The sequence below is a fragment of the Phycodurus eques genome, chromosome 14 (genome assembly GCF_024500275.1).
Source record: "Phycodurus eques isolate BA_2022a chromosome 14, UOR_Pequ_1.1, whole genome shotgun sequence".
NCBI classification, from domain to species: Eukaryota; Metazoa; Chordata; class Actinopteri; order Syngnathiformes; family Syngnathidae; genus Phycodurus; species Phycodurus eques.
The window spans coordinates 9,350,395-9,368,152 of record NC_084538.1 but is presented as its reverse complement, the minus strand read 5'-3'; the positions used below and the strand labels follow the sequence as shown (position 1 = coordinate 9,368,152).

Sequence of the window (17,758 nt, the reverse complement as noted above, 5' to 3'; positions counted from 1 at the left end):
CCATTCAAACCTTTCTGCTTCTCACAGTTTCCTTAGTGAATATTGTTTTTGAAAATGCATAACAAGCAAAGGGAAAAGAAATGTAGTGAATTACATCATTATTAATTTGTCAACCCTGCCTCTCACCTGAAGATAGCTGAGATAGGCTCCAGCACGCCCGTGACCCTAGTGAAGAAAAGCGGTACAGAAAATGGATGGATGGATGAATTTGTCAGGGTGTTTTTCCGTAGACATTTATACTGTGAAACGATTGATTGATTACATAGTGTGAAGAAAGCTAAATAGTTATCCAGCTGATACAATATTTAGTTATTTTATTATGTGATTGAAGAGTATTAACCTGTGTATTAAATCAAAACGTACTAGAAATGGTCGCTTGTGTGACAATCTTTTGACTATACTGTACATTTGTACAGTACTGTACTGTCTCCAAACCAGAGCAACAGTTCCCTCTGTGGGCCAAAACTGACATTTCATTGTCGAAGTACAGTAAAACCAAACAAAATCATATTTGTGGATGATTTGTTGTCATACTAAGTCATCCTTTATTTATCCATCCATCCATTTTCTGAGCCGCTTCTCCTCACTAGGGTCGCGGGCGTTCTGGAACCTATCCCAGCTGTCATCAGGCAGGAGGCGGGGTACACCCTGAACTGGTTGCCAGCCAATCGCAGGGCACATAGAAACAAACAACCATTCGCACTCACAGTCACGCCTACGGGCAATTTAGAGTCTCCAATTAATGCATGTTTTAGGGATGTGGGAGGAAACCGGAGTGCCTGGAGAAAACCCACGCAGGCACGGGGAGAACATGCAAACTCCACACAGGCGGGGCCGGGGATTGAACCCCGCTCCTCAGAACTGTGAGGCTGACGCTCTAACCAGTCGTCCACCGTGCTCCTTTATTTATTTATTTATTTATTTAACCGTGAGGAAAATGCTTCAAACAAACATCTGAGAACCACATCAAAAGAGGTGTGTCATCAATAACAATGTCATCCGAGGACCCTTCCAAATAGTGTAAGTGGGCGTGGCTATGTAAATGAGCATCAAACGGAAGAGGACAGTGACTGTTAGGGCATCACTCATCTGATTGGCTGCTTTTGTTCTTTTGAAATGGAAGTGTCCCTCTTCCTTTTTTACGGGGGCCCTCACAGTGAGAATACCTCTTCAGTACAGTAATGTGACCCTGCCGTGTGGACTCTGAGTGGTGCTGTGGGATGGCAATGATGTGTGGAACATAAGAAGAAAAAAGATGTCTCTGCAGGCTCCTCAGAGGCATGAGAGGCCTGGTTGGCCCAGAGAAGAGTTGAGCTGCCTCCTGGTTGGTGATGCAGCTGTGGGGAAGACGAGCATGATCATCAGCTACATCTTCAACGGCTACAACGGCGAATACAGGCAGACGGCTTTTGACGTGTTTACTGGTAGGAGAAGATCATTAAAAACATTTATAACGAAACAAAACTGATATTTATTGTTCATTAATACACAGGTTTGGTTTATGTGAATGGAGTGCAAACACGACTTCAACTAATAGATACAGTTGGACAGGTAAATACCTCACATGGTGACAGTAGGATGTCTTGTCTTCAACAATGACGTATGAATATTTGTTGATGTCTGTCAACAGGAAGGTTTTGGCCATCTTCGCTCTCTATGCTATGCCCACATGGACGTCTTCGTCCTGTGTTTCAGCCTCGTCAATCCTGTCTCTTTCGACAACATCGCATCCAAGTGGATTCCGCAGATCCGTGTTCGGAACCCCACTTCTCCCATCGTCCTGATGACCTTTGCCATGACGCCGACATCCTCGTTCATCTGGCCCGGCGGCGTGCTAAAAGGCCAAGAGGCTGGCACGCAGGATCCGAGCTTACGACTACATGGAGTTTTTTTTTTTCCAAATATTAAATATTACTAACTAATAGATATGCTCCATTGTAAGCATGTTTTATAGTTTCACCACAACGCAGCAGGGTTGGGCAAAGTTCTTTAAACTGGGCCACTAAGCATTTACATGATTATTTAGATGTTCATTGCTAAAATCTGTAATTAAAAATGTATTATTTCATACAGTCCAGTATCTCATTAAAAGATGGGTTACATGATTTATAGTGAATTTAATAAAATGAGTAAATAAAATGATTTTCTATACATTTACAGTCATGGATTTGTTTTTAGACCACCCTTGTTTCTTTAGTGCATTGTTCATTTTTAATGCCTGGTACAACTAAAGGTACACTTGTTTAGATAAATATAATGATGACAGCAAAAATAGCTAATAACAGTTTAATTTAAGACCTGATAGCTAGCCATGTTCCACGTTTTTCTTGATAGTAAGAAAAATCACTGGTGATACAATTCAGCTTAAATTTGTCAAATAGGACAAAGTATTATGTAATCAGCCATATTTTGTCGTGTTCGTTGTATTCAGGTAATATACTGTGAGAAGAAATTGGAGAAACTAATTGGTCTAACAATTGTTCACGTGACTGTACAGTTATCAATTTTTTTTATTACCAAACTGTTATATTTAATTAGTCATAAACAATGCAATATAAAATGAATTACGTAGAATTTTATTAAACAATTTTACATGTATGATCTGGCCGTTCAAATCAAATCAAATGTGGTCAATTGTGACGCCTTCAAATGATGACGACTCAACAGCATTGTCCCATATAGAACTACACTTCCCATGATGCAACAGCGGTCCGCCCTCCTCTGACCCTCGCTGTGACTGAAAAATAATCTGATCAGCTGATCTGACCTGGAGACAAAATAACGTAGCCGAGAAAACTGTTAGGGAGGGGACTGAAGAACAAAAACAATGACACGGCTCGGGTGGATTTAAAAAAAACAAACAAAAAAGGTACACGATTTAAGACTTTTAAAACGACGTCGACATGATTCCCCTCACCGTTTGATTGTATCCGCTGTTATCCGAGCTCCTTGACATCGACTTCCTGCAGTTTTGTTGATGTTTTGAACTGTATGTCGCTAGCTGCTCGTTCATTTTTGGCATCTACTGTGGGGATCGCTTGGTCAGTAACGACGACCCCGATTTAGGCAAAGCTTCAATACATAGAGAACAGATCGGTTTAAGCAAGGCGTTACTTGTTTGGATGGCAAATAATATCTGTCGTGTTAGTCGGTGAGCTATTTTTTATTTGTATGATTAAGGCACGCTCCGCTAGCTAGCTTGTTGTTAGCATTATTTGCAGATTCATCATTCACAAGGATAAATTCGTTTTCTCGGTTTGCTAACGGCTTCATACACATATTTGTATATTTTTTTATTCTCGTTTGCTGTAACGTATGTGCATGTTTTGTGTCTACTGCTAACTTTTAGCTACAAACAGGCTGACAGCTCGTTGCAAGTCAGGTGTATTCTTTGTTGTCTCACAGATAGCAAATTGTTTTCCTTTCCGGCTAAAATAATTTATTGTTCACAAAACAACCAGCAACCTTGTCATAATGCAGCTAATTTAAGTAGCAGTATTTTATACCTATTTAGCCAGTATTATTAGAGGTTTACATTAGAAGTGCTGCTGGAAATCGTTGCTGCTACAGTTTAAGCTTTTCCAAAAGGCAGTCATCTGTATATTTAAGGTGACAGAAACGATGAGTGGGCATGACTCATCATCTTCAGAAAAAGGAGTCAATACAAATTTAACATGCCAAGAGAGTTACGCCTGTGGTGGCTCTGAGGAGGCTGCTTTTGAGTGTGAAGAGTGCAGGACCTTGCAGTGTGTTCGTTGTGATCTCGAGCTTCACAGTCAGGAGTGCCTCCAGAACCACAAGCGCCTCCAGATAATCCCGGGTCACGTTCCTTACTGTGACAACTGCAAAGGGGGGGACAATCGCCAACGCAACAGGTCGGTGGTCCGCTGCCAGAATTGCAAAGTGAACTTGTGCCAAGATTGTCAAAAGCGCACCCACAGCGGCGGGAGCAAGAAGAAACACCAGCTCATATCGTATCTTCCGCCACCAAAACACGCAGTGCTCAAGTCTGTCCAAGCTTCTGTTCAGCCTGCCGTCCAAATCGCTGATGAGAAGAAGTCACTGAAGGCAAAACTGCTGGAAAATGTGTCCAGTTTTCTCCTTGTTGATGAAAATGAGGAAATGCAGGTATGCTGTGCATAAGTAGCGTATCATAGCAGTTAATGAAAGTCTTATTCATTAGATTTTTACTTTCTCAGATAGAAGATGATGCTGTATTTGTGAAGAAGCTGAACTGCGGTGCTGGCAAGCTCCTAAAAGTGGTATCCATCTTTGGTAACACCGGAGAGGGAAAATCCCACACCCTCAACCACACCTTCTTCATGGGCAGGGAGGTGTTCAAGACTTCTCCCACACAGGAGTCCTGCACAGTCGGTGTGTGGGCGGCCTTCGACCCCTTCCATAATGTGGTGGTCATCGATACTGAGGGACTTCTGGGGAACAGTTCCAAACAGGGCCAGAGGACCCGTCTGTTGCTCAAGGTGCTCGCCATCTCTGACCTCATCATCTACCGCACCCACGCAGACCGCCTCCACGACGACCTCTTCAAATTTCTTGGGGACGCCTCAGAAGCCTACTTGAAGCATTTCACCAAGGAACTGAAGGCCACCACGGCTCGCTGTGGTCTGGATGTTCCTCTCTCCACTTTGGGTCCCGCAGTGATCATCTTCCATGAAACTGTCCACACTAAGCTTCTTGGCACAGGTAGGAATTCTTACATCTGCTATAACAGGGATGGGGAACCTTTAGTCCTTATCAAGTTCAATTTCAGTTTTTTGATAATACTTTATGAAAAAAGGCAATGGAACATGAATTGAAATGTTTATTATTATTATGATGATGATTTGTGGGCAGCACAGTGACTGGATTGTGGTTAGTATGTCTTCCTCAACAGTTCTGAGGTTCAAGGTTCTAATTTCAGCTGTGGCCTTCATGTGAGAGGTTTTCCCTCACTTACAATCAATTATTATATAAAAGTAGACAACAAGAGGGTAGCAGTGAAACACATTTAAGTGATCAAGTGACACCGTCTCTTTTATTCTGGAACTTCCCTTGGTAGCATGTGCTATTATTTATTTTATTTCTTTAAAGGAACCTTTTTTTTTTGATGACTCAATTTAAGAGAACTATAGTGAAAAAGAAACCAATAATTTGTTTAATAAAGCATACGAAAAACAAAATGTGCATCAGCATTGTCTTACAGCTGTGCAGCAAGTGCAAACTTTTAGAGTCTCTTTACAACTCACATCTTTGTCAACATATTGTTTGTACCTTGTAAAAGAGCTTAACACATATCTCATGGTGTACTGCCTACTACTTTTGAGATGTTTTGGTAAGGGAAGGGAACAATTAGTTCATAGATACTCTGGTCCTCCTTATGCTGGAATTTTGTCATTGGGAATTCATGCATTATGAACACATGCCTTATGCACTGGGAAGTTAGGTTGAACATTTTTCACAATTGCTGTCACTATTTAAGACGTGACAGGAACGCCAATGTGTACACATGGGTTGCATATTATGTAATTCATCCTCCTTTACTTGCAGCTTTTTTCATGTTCTGTCAAATATGTATGCTTGAGCTTTACTTATATGTGTTGATCACGGAACCATTATATTTCAGTGAAACATCTTTATATTTTGTTTTAGATAAGTCACAGGAATCAGTAGACCGACTACTGTTGGAGCGTTTTAAAAAGGTTTCCCGTTTCCCAGAAGCCTTCAGTTCTGTTCAGTACTGGGGCACTCAGACGCTCACCCCGCCCACTGACTTCTGTGGCCTGCAGAATAAACTGGAGCAGCTCCTGGACAATAATGCCACACGTTCTCCACGCACCCCTGTGGTCATCTTCAAAGCCCTAGTGGTAGGGCTCCATAAAAGCAATTACATAGCTGAATGAACTTCTTATTGTAAACCAGTTTACAACCATTTACGTTATGCTTATAAAATGAAAAATAGCATCTTTGAGTTGTTTTATATTATTTTGCGTTTATTTCTTTATAGGCGTTAAGTGAGCGCTTCAGTGGGGAAATAGGAGACGAGCTGGTCGCCCACAGTTGCTTCTTTCCCGATGAGTACTTCACTTGCTCCAGCTTGTGCCTCAGTTGTGGGTCAGTGTCTGCTAAATTCCACCCTCATGCCTCCTTCAGTCTCCTAGTGTTGGTGCTTGCTTAACATTCTGACCCACTGATATCTTCGCAGGTCTGGTTGTAAGAACAGTATGAACCACCTCGGAGAAGGAGTCTGCCACAAGGCAAAGCATCGTTGTCGCTATTCTGGTCATTATGATAATCGCATTTACACCTGTAAGGTAAGCAGAGTGAATATTTTTGTTCCTCATGTTCACTCTACCTACACTATGTGGACAGGTATAGGGACACAAAGCCATCACACACAAAATAACTGAAAAATATGGAGTCGCCATGATAGGCCTACCTTTGTGCACAAGGGCAAGGTCATGTTGGAACACAAAAAAAGGCCTGCCCAAACAGTTTCCACCAAGTTGGAAGCATATAATTTTCCAAAAGGTCTTGATAAGATGAAGACATAGGTTTTTGCTAGGGTGTCCCAATACTTTTTACATATGGGGGTCCGCGGTTCCTACGGTGGCAACATTACCCAAATTTATTCGCAGTCGGAACCTACACACTAAGTCATGAATACAGTAACTCTTTGTATGAAAAATACTTCTATGATGTAATATAAAACAATCAAATGGAAAACAAGCTTAACTGCATGACGATGTATGTTTATGCTGCTGCACAAAGTAGTTCCTTGTGTGGCTTTTGAAACCTTAAAATTATATTTAGGAACTGTGGTAAACCTATGACCCCCTGTATTGTGTATGTCATGGTATTCCAGTAATTAAAGGCCCAAAAACTAAAATGAGTTTTTGTTGCGTCACCTCAGGCTTGTTATGAAGGAGGCAAAGAGGTGATTGTCATATCAAAGACCTCAGCCTCCTCAGACTCTCCTTGGATGGGCCTCGCCAAATACGCCTGGTCTGGGTGAGTAGGAAGAGAAGAATCCTCAGGGTCAGGGCTTTTGTTACCTTGCATAAATCTGTGTTCCAGTGTTCATAAAGCAGTTCTTCCACAAGCTTGAACCAGTGGAACGTTTGCTTCCTCTGCCCGTTAGGGGGAATCAAACAGTCAATCCTTATTTCACATTTCTAACCAGTTGTTCATGGCTTTTTTTCATGCATGCAGGTATGTTATTGAATGCCCCAACTGTGGAGTGATCTATCGGAGCCGTCAGTATTGGTATGGGAACCAGGACCCAGTGGATACAGTAGTCCGCACTGAGATCCAGCATGTTTGGCCAGGGGTAAGAGGAACATTGTACAGCCTGATTACTGTATATCCTCAAATAGTAGACTTCACTCCGATTGATATTACATCTTTATTAATTGTTGTGTTGAGTCGTCCACTGAAAGAGGTAAAAGCCTCTCCTCAGATAGAGGGGTTAAGTAGTCCCACTAGGAAGCTGTAATTGCCTTTACTTTAGCAAGGTTTGCATCAAGTGGTACAATTTGGTTTAGTACACGACAACCCACAACCCTGAATGTGGATATGAAGCCAGGATGCAGATAGTTGCATGAGCTCCCTAAATAGCCTGACATAATTGCAGCAGGACAGTGTATAACTCACTGTTCGATTCAACAAGACAAAAAGACAAGTTATCTGTAAACAGGGACTTTTCGAAAGTTGACAAGCTAACCACCAATTAATAAAACATAGAGCAAACAAAATACACTTCAACATGTTCTTACAGCTATGCAGCAAGTGCATACATGAATCGTCACCAGCCTGCTTTGTTCAGGTAATTGTATGTGACATGCACAAACTTAAGCAAAGAACTATCAGTACCACCTCTAACAGCACTGTGTTATTGAAAGATACAAAGAATACAATAATGCAAAAATAGAAACTGCTAATGTAAAACATTTACTTATTCCATTACTATTAAATATTCATCAAAAAACAGGCTTTTCGCTGTGTATTGCCACTCCCAATTTGTTACTTTCAAATTAAACACAAAACAAAGCGAATTACACGTTGTGTATTTAAAACACATACATCGCCTCTGCTCGCTTAATGCTAACATACAATGGGAAACACCATAGGCACATAGGCTAACAATTAGCATCTATGTGGCAGTGTTGTTACACTTTAATCAATGGATATCCGAACACAAACAGTGCTACAACAACACATCTGGACATAATAAAACTCACAGGCATGTATTCTTTATCTTCTGCGAATAAAGAATAATATTACTGCCGTACTGAGAATCCGAGAGAGGAGTTAGTGTCGAGTACAATATATTCATCTCTTACTCTGCTGCCCCAATGGGCCGAGTTGCACACACCAGAATGAGCATTTTTGCATTGAATGTGAAAGCGTGACACCAATGGTTTAACTCTTTTTAATTCTATTCAACTATGTAATTACAGTATGTTTTTATATAGTATGGTATTTATATAGTGTTGTTTTTCTCAAAGACAAATAAAATGTTTTTTTTTTTTAATTTGTTGGTGATGTTTGGGATGCTGGAATGGCTTAATGGCATTTCCATTTATTTCAACTAATATTTGATGAATGCTTGAATTGCAGACAAAACTCTCATCTTAATTTTGTAGTAATAATTGAATCCCTGTTTTGTGCAGTCAGAGGGCTTTTTAAAGGACAATAGCAATGCAGCACAGCGTCTTTTGGATGGAGTGAACTTGGTGGCGCAGTCTGTGTCGGAGCTCAGTGTCAAGCCTGCCAAGGCCGTCACCTCCTGGCTGACAGACCAGATCGCCCCCAGCTACTGGAAACCCAACTCCCTTATCTTGGTGAGCGACCCATAACAGCCGCGCCCCCTGCCACACGACACCAGCAGCCTTTGTCGACACTTTGTGTCCCGAGGGATGTTTATGTGGTGTTCCTTGCCTGTTACACAATCTTTGTGTGTGCTCACGAGATAAAATGTGGACATTACATCACCTGACACCCCAATTATGACAAAAGTCTTGGTCAATAACAGCGGCTTGTTTTTCTCTCCCGTAAGCTGTGCCATAAGTGTCAAGCGGTCTTCCTGGAGAATGACACCAAGCATCACTGCCGTGCCTGTGGGGAGGGCTTCTGTGATAGCTGCTCTTCCAAAGCTGCCCCGGTCCCCGAACGTGGCTGGGGTCTCGGCCCTGTCAGGGTGTGCGATGTGTGCTTTGAGCAGAGAGCCTCACACGCAGGTATAACTGAGCTGTCATTGTCGCATGTCCTCACTCTCAACTCACTGTTTTACTAGGACAATAAATGCACCTCAGTATGAATGTTGTGTTCATGCAGTGCACGACGAGGAGGAGGAGGAAGGTGGAACACTTGCCAGGAAGGTTGGCGAGGCAGTGACCAACACCATAGGGGTTGTAGTCACTGCTATTGACATCCCACTTGGTGAGTGTTGCCCAAAGCAAAACCTAGAGAGGATTGTTGTGTAACAGGAGTAAGTTACTCTGTAAACATTGTCGTAGGAATGCATTGCCCTCTGGTGGCAGGGACGTATCACATTTACACCAAAGTAGTGGGATGCTTTTCGAGCTTCATCGCTCATATATTAACAGCCTGAAAATGCACGCTGGTAAGAAATTTAGGATATTATCAGTTGTAAGGTGTGATGAAGAGAATACATTTTACATGCTTTGTCAATCAAAGTGTCCCAAATGTCAACCCTTTTAATATCAAAACAGTTCCTAAAATCATTAATCGACACCCTCTGGATAATATCTTTAAAGATTTTATGGTGCCTCCATGGCATCAGTGCTCAAGCTCTGCCATCTAACATTTAGCTCTGTCATTTATTGCTTAGTCTTATTGTAATTGGGAGATGCAGCAGATGCTCAATAGCTCAGTTAATTTCATTTTTAGGGCCCTTGTTTCAAACTCACTCTTGTACATAATTTAAATGTCATTGATAGTTCTTTTTCTAACTGCTTATGACACTTTCATGTAAAGTATTACAGTAAAGCCTGTGGTATTTCAAATTTAATCCCTTAACCGTAAGTAATGTCATATTGCAGTTGTACACTCACCGGCCATCTCATTAGGTAACACTTCTATAATCTAGATTAAATGCATTTGATCAAATATTAGAAACCTCTAATTATGATTTGTTGCAGTTCTACACCACCGCAACTCATAATAGCCATATTAGACTAATGACATTTGTGAAAAAGTGAGCATTATTATCTTTAAGACATTTTTTAGACTGCTCATGCATTGCTATTTGTTAAGATTGTGCATTTGGAACTTTCCATAAGCACTGGCTTGTGAATGGTCATTACAAAAAAAAGATGTAAAAATAAAAAGCCCACTAACTTGGCACCCACTCCGAAATATAATTTCACTGTTCAATTTCGCTCATTAAGAGGAACCAAGTGAAAACCATCTGAGGGAGGTTTTATAGACTTACCTAGCCTTAAAGGAGAGCTGTACATGATCAGAAACTATGTATTTTACAGTGTGTCGCTGATGTGAGGTGTTATATCAACAAGCCTCCAGTTCGAGACCTGAAAGCCAATCCATCTTCTTTACTGAAAATAATTCTCTGTTGCACTTTGTCTTGAAGGGCAGAATGAAGACCTCAAATGAGTCAGTGTGATATGTTGCTTCTGGTGTTGTGCCGTTCCCCTTAGACTGTGCCAGCTGTCACAGATGCTACAGTGGATCTGCGTAAAAGCGGCCACCGTATGGAGATCATGGCAGTGTGATCCTTTCAGTAAACAGTCAGTAATGATAATGTACGATGAACATTCTCCAAAAAAATAAAACAGGAACAGGACAACAGGAAACAAATAAAGGGATTTATTATCAATCAGGGGGACCTTGTAGTTTCCCCCAAATTTTAATTCTTCCCTTTTGGCATTTAAATGTATGTCTCAATAAGTTATGATAGTGTTAAAAGCTTAAGTTCGGTAGTTCAACTCAAAAAGTGAAACTCATATTACAGATATGAACTACACACAGAGTGAAATAGTTCATGATTTTTTTTAATGTATATACAGTAATTTTGATAATTATAGCTTACAGCAAATGAAAACCCAAAATTCACCATCTCTAGAAACTAGACTATTATCTAACAGACAATCAAGAAACAATGGAAATTATTTTTATAATGTAGAAATGAGCAGGAATTTGCCCTATGAAATCTATTTTCCGCAGTGTTTAATTAATCTATACAGTAATCCCCCGCTATATGACAGTTCACCTATTGTGGATTCAGTCCATCACATATTTTATAAAATCATATTTTTATTGCTGATAATTCGCCATATCACAGGGTTTCTTTATATTTGTTTTCATTGTCGTGGTAAAATAAGCATTTTCTGGCCTAAAACATTAATACAATACTGTCGCTTATCAAAGTTGCATTTGCTCATTTGGAATTAGAACTGATTTAAATGAAAGGCAAAGCCGTTTATCCATCCATCCAGTTTCTAAACCGCTTATCCTCACTAGGGTATGCTGGACCCTATTCCAGCCAACTGCGAGCAAAGAGGCGGGGTACAACCCTGAACTAGTTGCCAGCCAATCGCAGGGCACATATAAACAAACAACCATTCACACTCACGTTTATACCTACGGACAATTTAGAGTATTCAATTAACCTACCATGCATGTTTTTGGGATGTGGGAGGAAACCGGCAAACCCAGAAAAAAACCACACAGGCACGGGGAGAACATGCAAACTTCACAAAGGCGAGGCCGGATTTTAACCTAAGGTCCTCAGAACTGTGTGACCGATGTGCTAACCAGTTATCACCGTGCTGCCTCAAAGCCATCTAGACTATGCTTATTACTGTATACCAAAATGAAGTTTTGAATCATTGAATTGTATCATGTAATTAGGACAGAAAGGCCTGATTTATTTATTTATTTTTATTTTTGGGGGGCGGGGACAAAAGTCTTGTCACACACAAAATAATGCACATTAGAAATTATATTCTATTTTGAATACAGAAGCATGCTTCGATAACATCAAAACATAAGGTGCCTTGGAAAAAAGAAATATCGTGTATGATTCCCCTGAGCTTGGAAGACTGTCCATACCGGGTGGGGGAGCGGAGAGAGTGTTTGTTGACTGCGTCGGTTACGTCGCTCAGTAACTGTGTTTCGTTTCTTTATCAATAAATGTGAGATGTTTTGGGCCATTTTGTTGCGGATCCCTAAAATACAAAGATTTTCACCAGGATACAAATGTGTGCAAAAAAGATTCTTTTCAGGCATTTGTGAGGTCCCCAAAAGGCGAGCAATAACAATAACCACAGTGATTTGTACTAATAATAACAACACATTTTCTCAATGTCTTTGTGTCTCAAAAGTGTTCTCTGTCAATTGACTGTCTGTTGTCGTACTAGAGCGGCTCCAATTACCGGAGACAAATTCCTTGTGTGTTTTTCATACTTGGCAAATAAAGATGAATCTGAAAAGCTATTCAAAAGCCAGTTTATTCTCAAAGGACAAGCAGTTGATGTGTCGGTAGCTTTTCTTTAGAATGGAATGCCAACTATTGGCTTCGCATGCATATTACATTATTTTCCGTTCTTGAGAGGGGAATGTTTCTACTACTGAAACGTTTGAAAATTTGAGAAATTTTTTTTTTTCCGTTTTTACGATGTTGTTATGGCGTAACTGTACCAGAAAATTGAGATTATGAGCCAGGTCCTCACAAATGTGTTCTACATGAATGGACAAACATTCCCATGGACACGCTCCAACATTTTGTGGAAAGTCTTCCCCGTAGAGTGGAAGTTGTTGTAAATGTGCCATATTTATTTTTTTATATTTTCACTTCATGTTGGTGTGATGGCTTGCTGCACTAATAGTTATAGGACTGTTGAGGTGACTGACATGACTGGAAACCTGCAGATAAGCGTTAGAAATGCAACGATAGAACAGCCATCCAGTTTCTATAGCCCTTGCCCCTTATCCTCATTGGGTTCGTGGGTAAGTTAGAACCTATCCCAGCTGCCTTTGGACGAGAGCCTTGGGTACACCCTGGACTGACCAAACTTCAAAACCCCTATACAATGCACAACAAAAAACATTAGTTGGAACAACCAATATCAATGCCATTTAAATTATATACCACTTTTAGACACTTTTTAAAAATGCTTATCATGTAACCTAAAGGAGCCTATCCTAGCTGACTGAGTGAAAGGCCAAGGCATGTATTTTCCATGAGAAAAATCTCACGCCACACCACCAAAAAATTTTGATAATTTCCCATGTGACACCTGATGATCTCTCAGAGGACTCTAATGTGCTACAACGCAGTGGTTGGGAATCAGTGCACTAGGCCCACCATGGAACAAATGTTCATGATTCGATATGAGTATTTGTAGGTCGAGTGCTTCTGAACTTTCTACAACAGTTCCTTTGAGTTGAGTTGCATGGCAAACTGGATCAAATGCTCTCATGTGCCGTACAGTATATTGCCCATGGCCTTTCGGTTGTGCACCCTTGCATCAATATCAATATTCTCTGCTCCTTGAAGGCCTAGTGAAAGACGCCGCCCGTCCTGCCTACTGGGTGCCCGACCAAGACATTCTCTCTTGCCACATCTGCCGACGCGAATTCACTGCCAAGCTGTCCAAGCACCACTGCCGCGCCTGTGGCCAAGGAGTGTGCGACGACTGCTCCCCGGAGCGTCGAGCGGTGCCGTCGCGCGGCTGGGACCACCCCGTGCGCGTGTGCACCAGCTGCAACCAAAAATCCAGAGAACTTTAACATGGACGATCTTCCTTTTCTCAGAATACTCGGATGGAACCGCTCGCTCCCTGTCATACCTCTGCTTCTCCAGCGGTTCTGCCTTGTATCTGTGGAGAGGAAGTGTTTAGCTATACTGTACATAGGACACTTAGCAAATGTGGGAAGGTGAGCTTTCATGTGGCCTTTGTTGAGCAGCCAGAATCTGTGAGTTACTTGACTGAGAGTTTAATCTGCATTTTCACTCTTGATTATTCAACGTGTATATTTGGACTCTTGTTGACACACGTCCTCAATTATATGTTAAATAAGGCTGATGAGCTATTTTTCTACTATGAGAAAATATTTTTTAAAAAAAGGAATGCTAGCTAGTTGAGTGTTATTAGATTCCAGACATTCTAATTTCAAGGAGGAATGTTTCTTTCATGTATGTGTAATGGCCAGATGTTTTATGTGTGCAGGTTAAATTGCATGCTGTATTGCAACTTTTTAGTTTTTGCACTAAACCTTTTTTTCAGCTGTTATAGGCTGTTGCTTATCATGGCCCTAAAAAAAATAAAAATAATAAAAAAAGTCCAAAGTTTTGGAGGTATCTGCCGTGCCAAATCATTCAGGTCACTGTGTCCGTGCTGGTATGATATTTATATTTCACCAAGTTAGTTGTGAGTGTATGATGCCATAGAACTGTTAGCTGTTGAAAATTATTTATATTTGAGAATTGATTTAAAAAAATAGGTCTGATATGCATAACAGTGTGTGAGAGCCTTATGGCCTTTTACTTATTTTTTTGTGGTTGTTTGCTGAATGACTTTATCTTTTAGCAGACAGTGTACGTTTCAGTCTTCACATGCTAATTTAGATTTTTTAATTATGCCTGCTTTTTATTATTTTTTTGCTATTTTGTCTCTAATCCTGTCTTGTGCATTCTGTTCACTTTGCCTGACAATGTCCCCTATGCTTTTGTTTTTTTCTGTTGTTTTTAAACTCATTGGGATTTTTTTGTGCCTTTTTTTCTTTTTCCCCATTTGATTTATTTACTGTAAACCATTTCAATATTATGTAGTGACTACCGCTTGAACCATATGAAATGACTGAGATGTCATGTACCTGTTTAAAATTTGTTCTTTCCGACACTATGTCTTGTGTCATTACCTAATAATGTCATGCAAGATCAACGCTTAAGAAAGGCTGTTTTAGTTTAAATTTACCAAGACAAAGGGCAAAGAAAATATACTGATAAACACGTTTCGATATAAATCTTTGCCTCTTAAGTTCTCTGGTCCGGGAAGACATAATGTGTGACTCTCAAAATAGATTTGACAAAATGTTGTATCACACACCCACACGATGTAACATTGCACAGGATAAAATAGGAACTACATGTCACATTACTGGAGTTCATTCCTATTAAAAAGAAATGTGCAATCTGTTGCTTCGCATATTTTCTGTGGTGTTTTATAAACGTGCGTAAGAATGCAAATATTTGATAATGATATAAAGTGTCAAAACATGAAGTAGGTTTTGTATCTGTCTCTCTAATGTGTGTTTTGGGGCGTTGTGTGTGTCAAACCACTAACTGCAGTCCCATGTGGGAGGAAAATGTAGTGTTTGCATGCCTTGCTGTACTTTTCTCTCACCGCTGAGAGAAAAGCCTCAGATAAAGTGAGGAAAAGCATTGCCTACGAGTTTATTGATGACGACGATAAATAATTAATAATTAATTGAATGAATAATTAAACGCAGCTTTCGTGTTCCTGGAATCCAAAACAAATGTTCCAGTTCACTCAAGTTGCGGTTTTCTAGCTGCATATTCTGTTGTTCAGTGAGTTGTATAAAATATACAGTGAAGGGAAAACCCTTTAAAATTATTCTGACAGTTAACCCCTACCAAACCACGCCCATCCGCACATACCGCACGTCTATTGGTCGAGGAATTTATCCCGAGCTTTGATTGGTCCGTTTCCATAGGTTTCCCTCAGAACTGCAAGACGCCGATATTGCATTACATTGTAGCAAAATGGCGGCTGTCATTCAGAATCCACTAAAAGCGTAAGTAATTTAGACGTTTTTGGGTGAATTGTGATTGCTTACTTTGTTACCAACCCGCGCGGTATACCTCGCCGTTCGTGCATACGAGCCCCGGCTGTGAGCGTTCGGCCGTTACGGCTGTCTAATTTCATGTTGGTGTACTTCTTGCATGGCAAAGTAGCCTCCTTATAGTTGTTTTATTTTCACAAGATTTCAACGTGTCGTCTGCAAACGTGACATTAGCTTAGCACCAGAGCAGCCCCTTCGGAGAATGTCGCCTTCCGAGACTATATTTTTTTTTTTATCTAGCCAAGCAAAGTGTCGACACGGCGCCTCTCTGCCGGTTTCGGAAGAATTGAGAGACGATTTTTTTATTTTCTTTTTTTTTGGTTGGGGGCGGGGATTTTTTTTCTTTTTTACTCTGTTGCTTGTTGTAATATGAAGTGACATTCCGAGAGTGCTGTCTACTTTTGCGATTTGTCGACATGTCAACTTTGTCTCGTCGGAGCGCAGACGTGGTCAGGAGCCGGCGAGGGAGGAGGAGGAGGAGGAGGAGGAGGAGGAGGCATTTTGTGTTTGCATGCTTGCTGGCCAAATCGACCAAAGTGCCAGCACAGACACTGGGGGGAGAAACCCTGCACATTTCTGCCACAATCATGTGTGCAAAAATGCCATGTTTATGACTCTCATGGTACAACGCTCCACGTTATTTCCTCCATTTCTCCTTTGTTCGCATGCATTGCCTCACTGGTGCACACACAATCCTAAAAGCAGGTGTGTTTCTTCTTTAACTAGATGATGATTAGCACACTGAGTCAGTCCATCATCATTATCGTCCTTGTGCAACTAAAGCAGGCGTGCTTCACTGTCCCTTTAAGTGGAGGAGTGCGAGAGATTAGCCTGGTCTGGTCCAGGATCCTGGGCCCATCTGTCAGAGAGATGCTCCAACAGGGAGGAAGCGTTGGGCACAAGCAGCAGAACCATCTGCTCCTCCAGAAAGAGGTGTCCCTGTTGCTCCTTCCATCTTTAGCCCGGAGCATGGTGGACCTCACCACACCTCGCCCCGTCATCCATTGTTATCAGTGCAAGCTTCATTTTTGTCTAGTGCTTTCCCACTGTTCTTGTGATTGGATTGCGAATCAAATGCATGTGTCTCATACAACATATGGGTTGTGTGCCATATTCGCCAGTTCACACATGCAACTATGGGGGAGACGAGCCAACGACCGTATTTCGACATATAATTTATGGCCGAGTGCATACAGCCTGTGGCCTGTAATGTCTCTGGCCATGTTCTAGGAATGTAGGGTGCTGTTCCATTTTATTGGCAGCCGAACGGCTCAAAGCAGCATTTGATGCCCAACAGAATCCTATTAATACCTTCCATTTTGTCATCACTCGTGTTTTCTCATCGCAAATCATGCTGGTTTTGAAGTGCAAAATTCCCAGTGTATGTGTAGTTTTGTTCGGTGTCAAGGCTGGAATGTGTGAGGGTCACGACAACTATTAGAAAATTGTGTCTTAAAAAAAAGTTAAGCGGCGAAAACCTAATTTTTACAACCAAAAATAAGTCAAGTTAGGAATAGAAAGTTGCAAGAAAGAGGGGAAAAAAAAAAAAAAAAAAAGTCAGAATGAACTGTGTTTTTATGAGGTACAATAAGTCAGTTGTATGAAGTTGTTTTTCAAGTGAAAAGTAATAGTATTATTACAAAAGTAATTTATTTTTGCCAAAGAGAAAAAAAAACAATGAAATAACTAACATTCATTCTTTTGGCCAGACTGAAGTCTTTCTTGTCTGAGAATAAGCAATTGTACAAAAAGTAAAGAAGAAAAAAAAAATGTAGTTTTATTTTAGTAAAGATGCTGAAAAGATGCATTCACCTTTCATTCAGAAAGAAAACAATGTTAAGGTAATAAAAGTAACACAAATTTCCTTTTGCGAAAACAAATTTTAAGAATTGACTGTCAGCAGTTCAGCAAT

General features: G+C 40.7%; 3 protein-coding genes across 10 annotated transcripts in view; all 3 read left to right on the top strand.

Moving 5' to 3' along the window:
• Window positions 1-1,203: 1,203 nt before the first annotated feature.
• LOC133413037 (rho-related GTP-binding protein RhoV-like) lies at window positions 1,204-2,445 on the top strand. The gene is made up of 4 exons (XM_061696917.1): window positions 1,204-1,424; window positions 1,493-1,551; window positions 1,631-1,853; window positions 2,432-2,445. The coding sequence occupies exons 1-4, from the start codon at window positions 1,256-1,258 to the stop codon at window positions 2,443-2,445; spliced, it is 465 nt and encodes a 154-aa protein (XP_061552901.1). The 5' UTR covers window positions 1,204-1,255.
• A 317-nt stretch (window positions 2,446-2,762) lies between these two features.
• Window positions 2,763-15,178, top strand: LOC133412835 (zinc finger FYVE domain-containing protein 1-like). 3 transcript variants are annotated; one of them, XM_061696505.1, is made up of 12 exons: window positions 3,788-3,875; window positions 4,001-4,128; window positions 4,200-4,704; window positions 5,650-5,864; window positions 6,005-6,111; window positions 6,203-6,311; window positions 6,911-7,008; window positions 7,210-7,327; window positions 8,670-8,840; window positions 9,056-9,236; window positions 9,334-9,438; window positions 13,538-15,178. In XM_061696505.1, exons 2-12 carry the CDS (start codon window positions 4,123-4,125, stop codon window positions 13,768-13,770), a joined length of 1,848 nt encoding a protein of 615 aa, XP_061552489.1. In that variant the 5' UTR covers window positions 3,788-3,875; window positions 4,001-4,122; the 3' UTR covers window positions 13,771-15,178. The 3 variants fall into 3 exon arrangements, with proteins under 3 accessions (XP_061552488.1, XP_061552490.1, XP_061552489.1); XM_061696504.1 differs by having other exon boundaries at window positions 2,763-4,128; XM_061696506.1 differs by having other exon boundaries at window positions 2,763-4,128; window positions 9,056-9,262; window positions 9,351-9,438.
• A 566-nt stretch (window positions 15,179-15,744) lies between these two features.
• The window catches only part of LOC133413001 (zinc finger protein DPF3-like), a 31,273-nt gene continuing 29,259 nt past the window's right edge, over window positions 15,745-17,758 (top strand). For all 6 annotated transcript variants that reach the window (XR_009769820.1, XR_009769819.1, XR_009769818.1 and 3 more), the window contains exon 1: window positions 15,745-15,798. Coding sequence is in view for 1 of the 6 variants with exons in the window: in XM_061696855.1 (XP_061552839.1) it covers window positions 15,767-15,798 (32 nt within the window). In the remaining 5 variants the exon portion in view is untranslated. The remainder of the gene's footprint in view (window positions 15,799-17,758) is intronic.

Excerpts from the sequence above, each read along its gene's own strand:
- LOC133413037 (XM_061696917.1), top strand. The coding sequence starts at position 1,256 with ATGTCTCTGCAGGCTCCTCAGAGGCATGAGAGGCCTGGTTGGCCCAGA. Across the intron at positions 1,425-1,492 it reads GGCTTTTGACGTGTTTACTG|GTTTGGTTTATGTGAATGGA; the intron begins GTAGGAGAAGAT and ends ATTAATACACAG. Across the intron at positions 1,552-1,630 it reads TAATAGATACAGTTGGACAG|GAAGGTTTTGGCCATCTTCG; the intron begins GTAAATACCTCA and ends GTCTGTCAACAG.
- LOC133412835 (XM_061696506.1), top strand. The coding sequence starts at position 3,622 with ATGAGTGGGCATGACTCATCATCTTCAGAAAAAGGAGTCAATACAAAT. Across the intron at positions 7,328-8,669 it reads TCCAGCATGTTTGGCCAGGG|TCAGAGGGCTTTTTAAAGGA; the intron begins GTAAGAGGAACA and ends TGTTTTGTGCAG. Across the intron at positions 9,263-9,350 it reads CTGAGCTGTCATTGTCGCAT|GAGGAAGGTGGAACACTTGC; the intron begins GTCCTCACTCTC and ends GACGAGGAGGAG.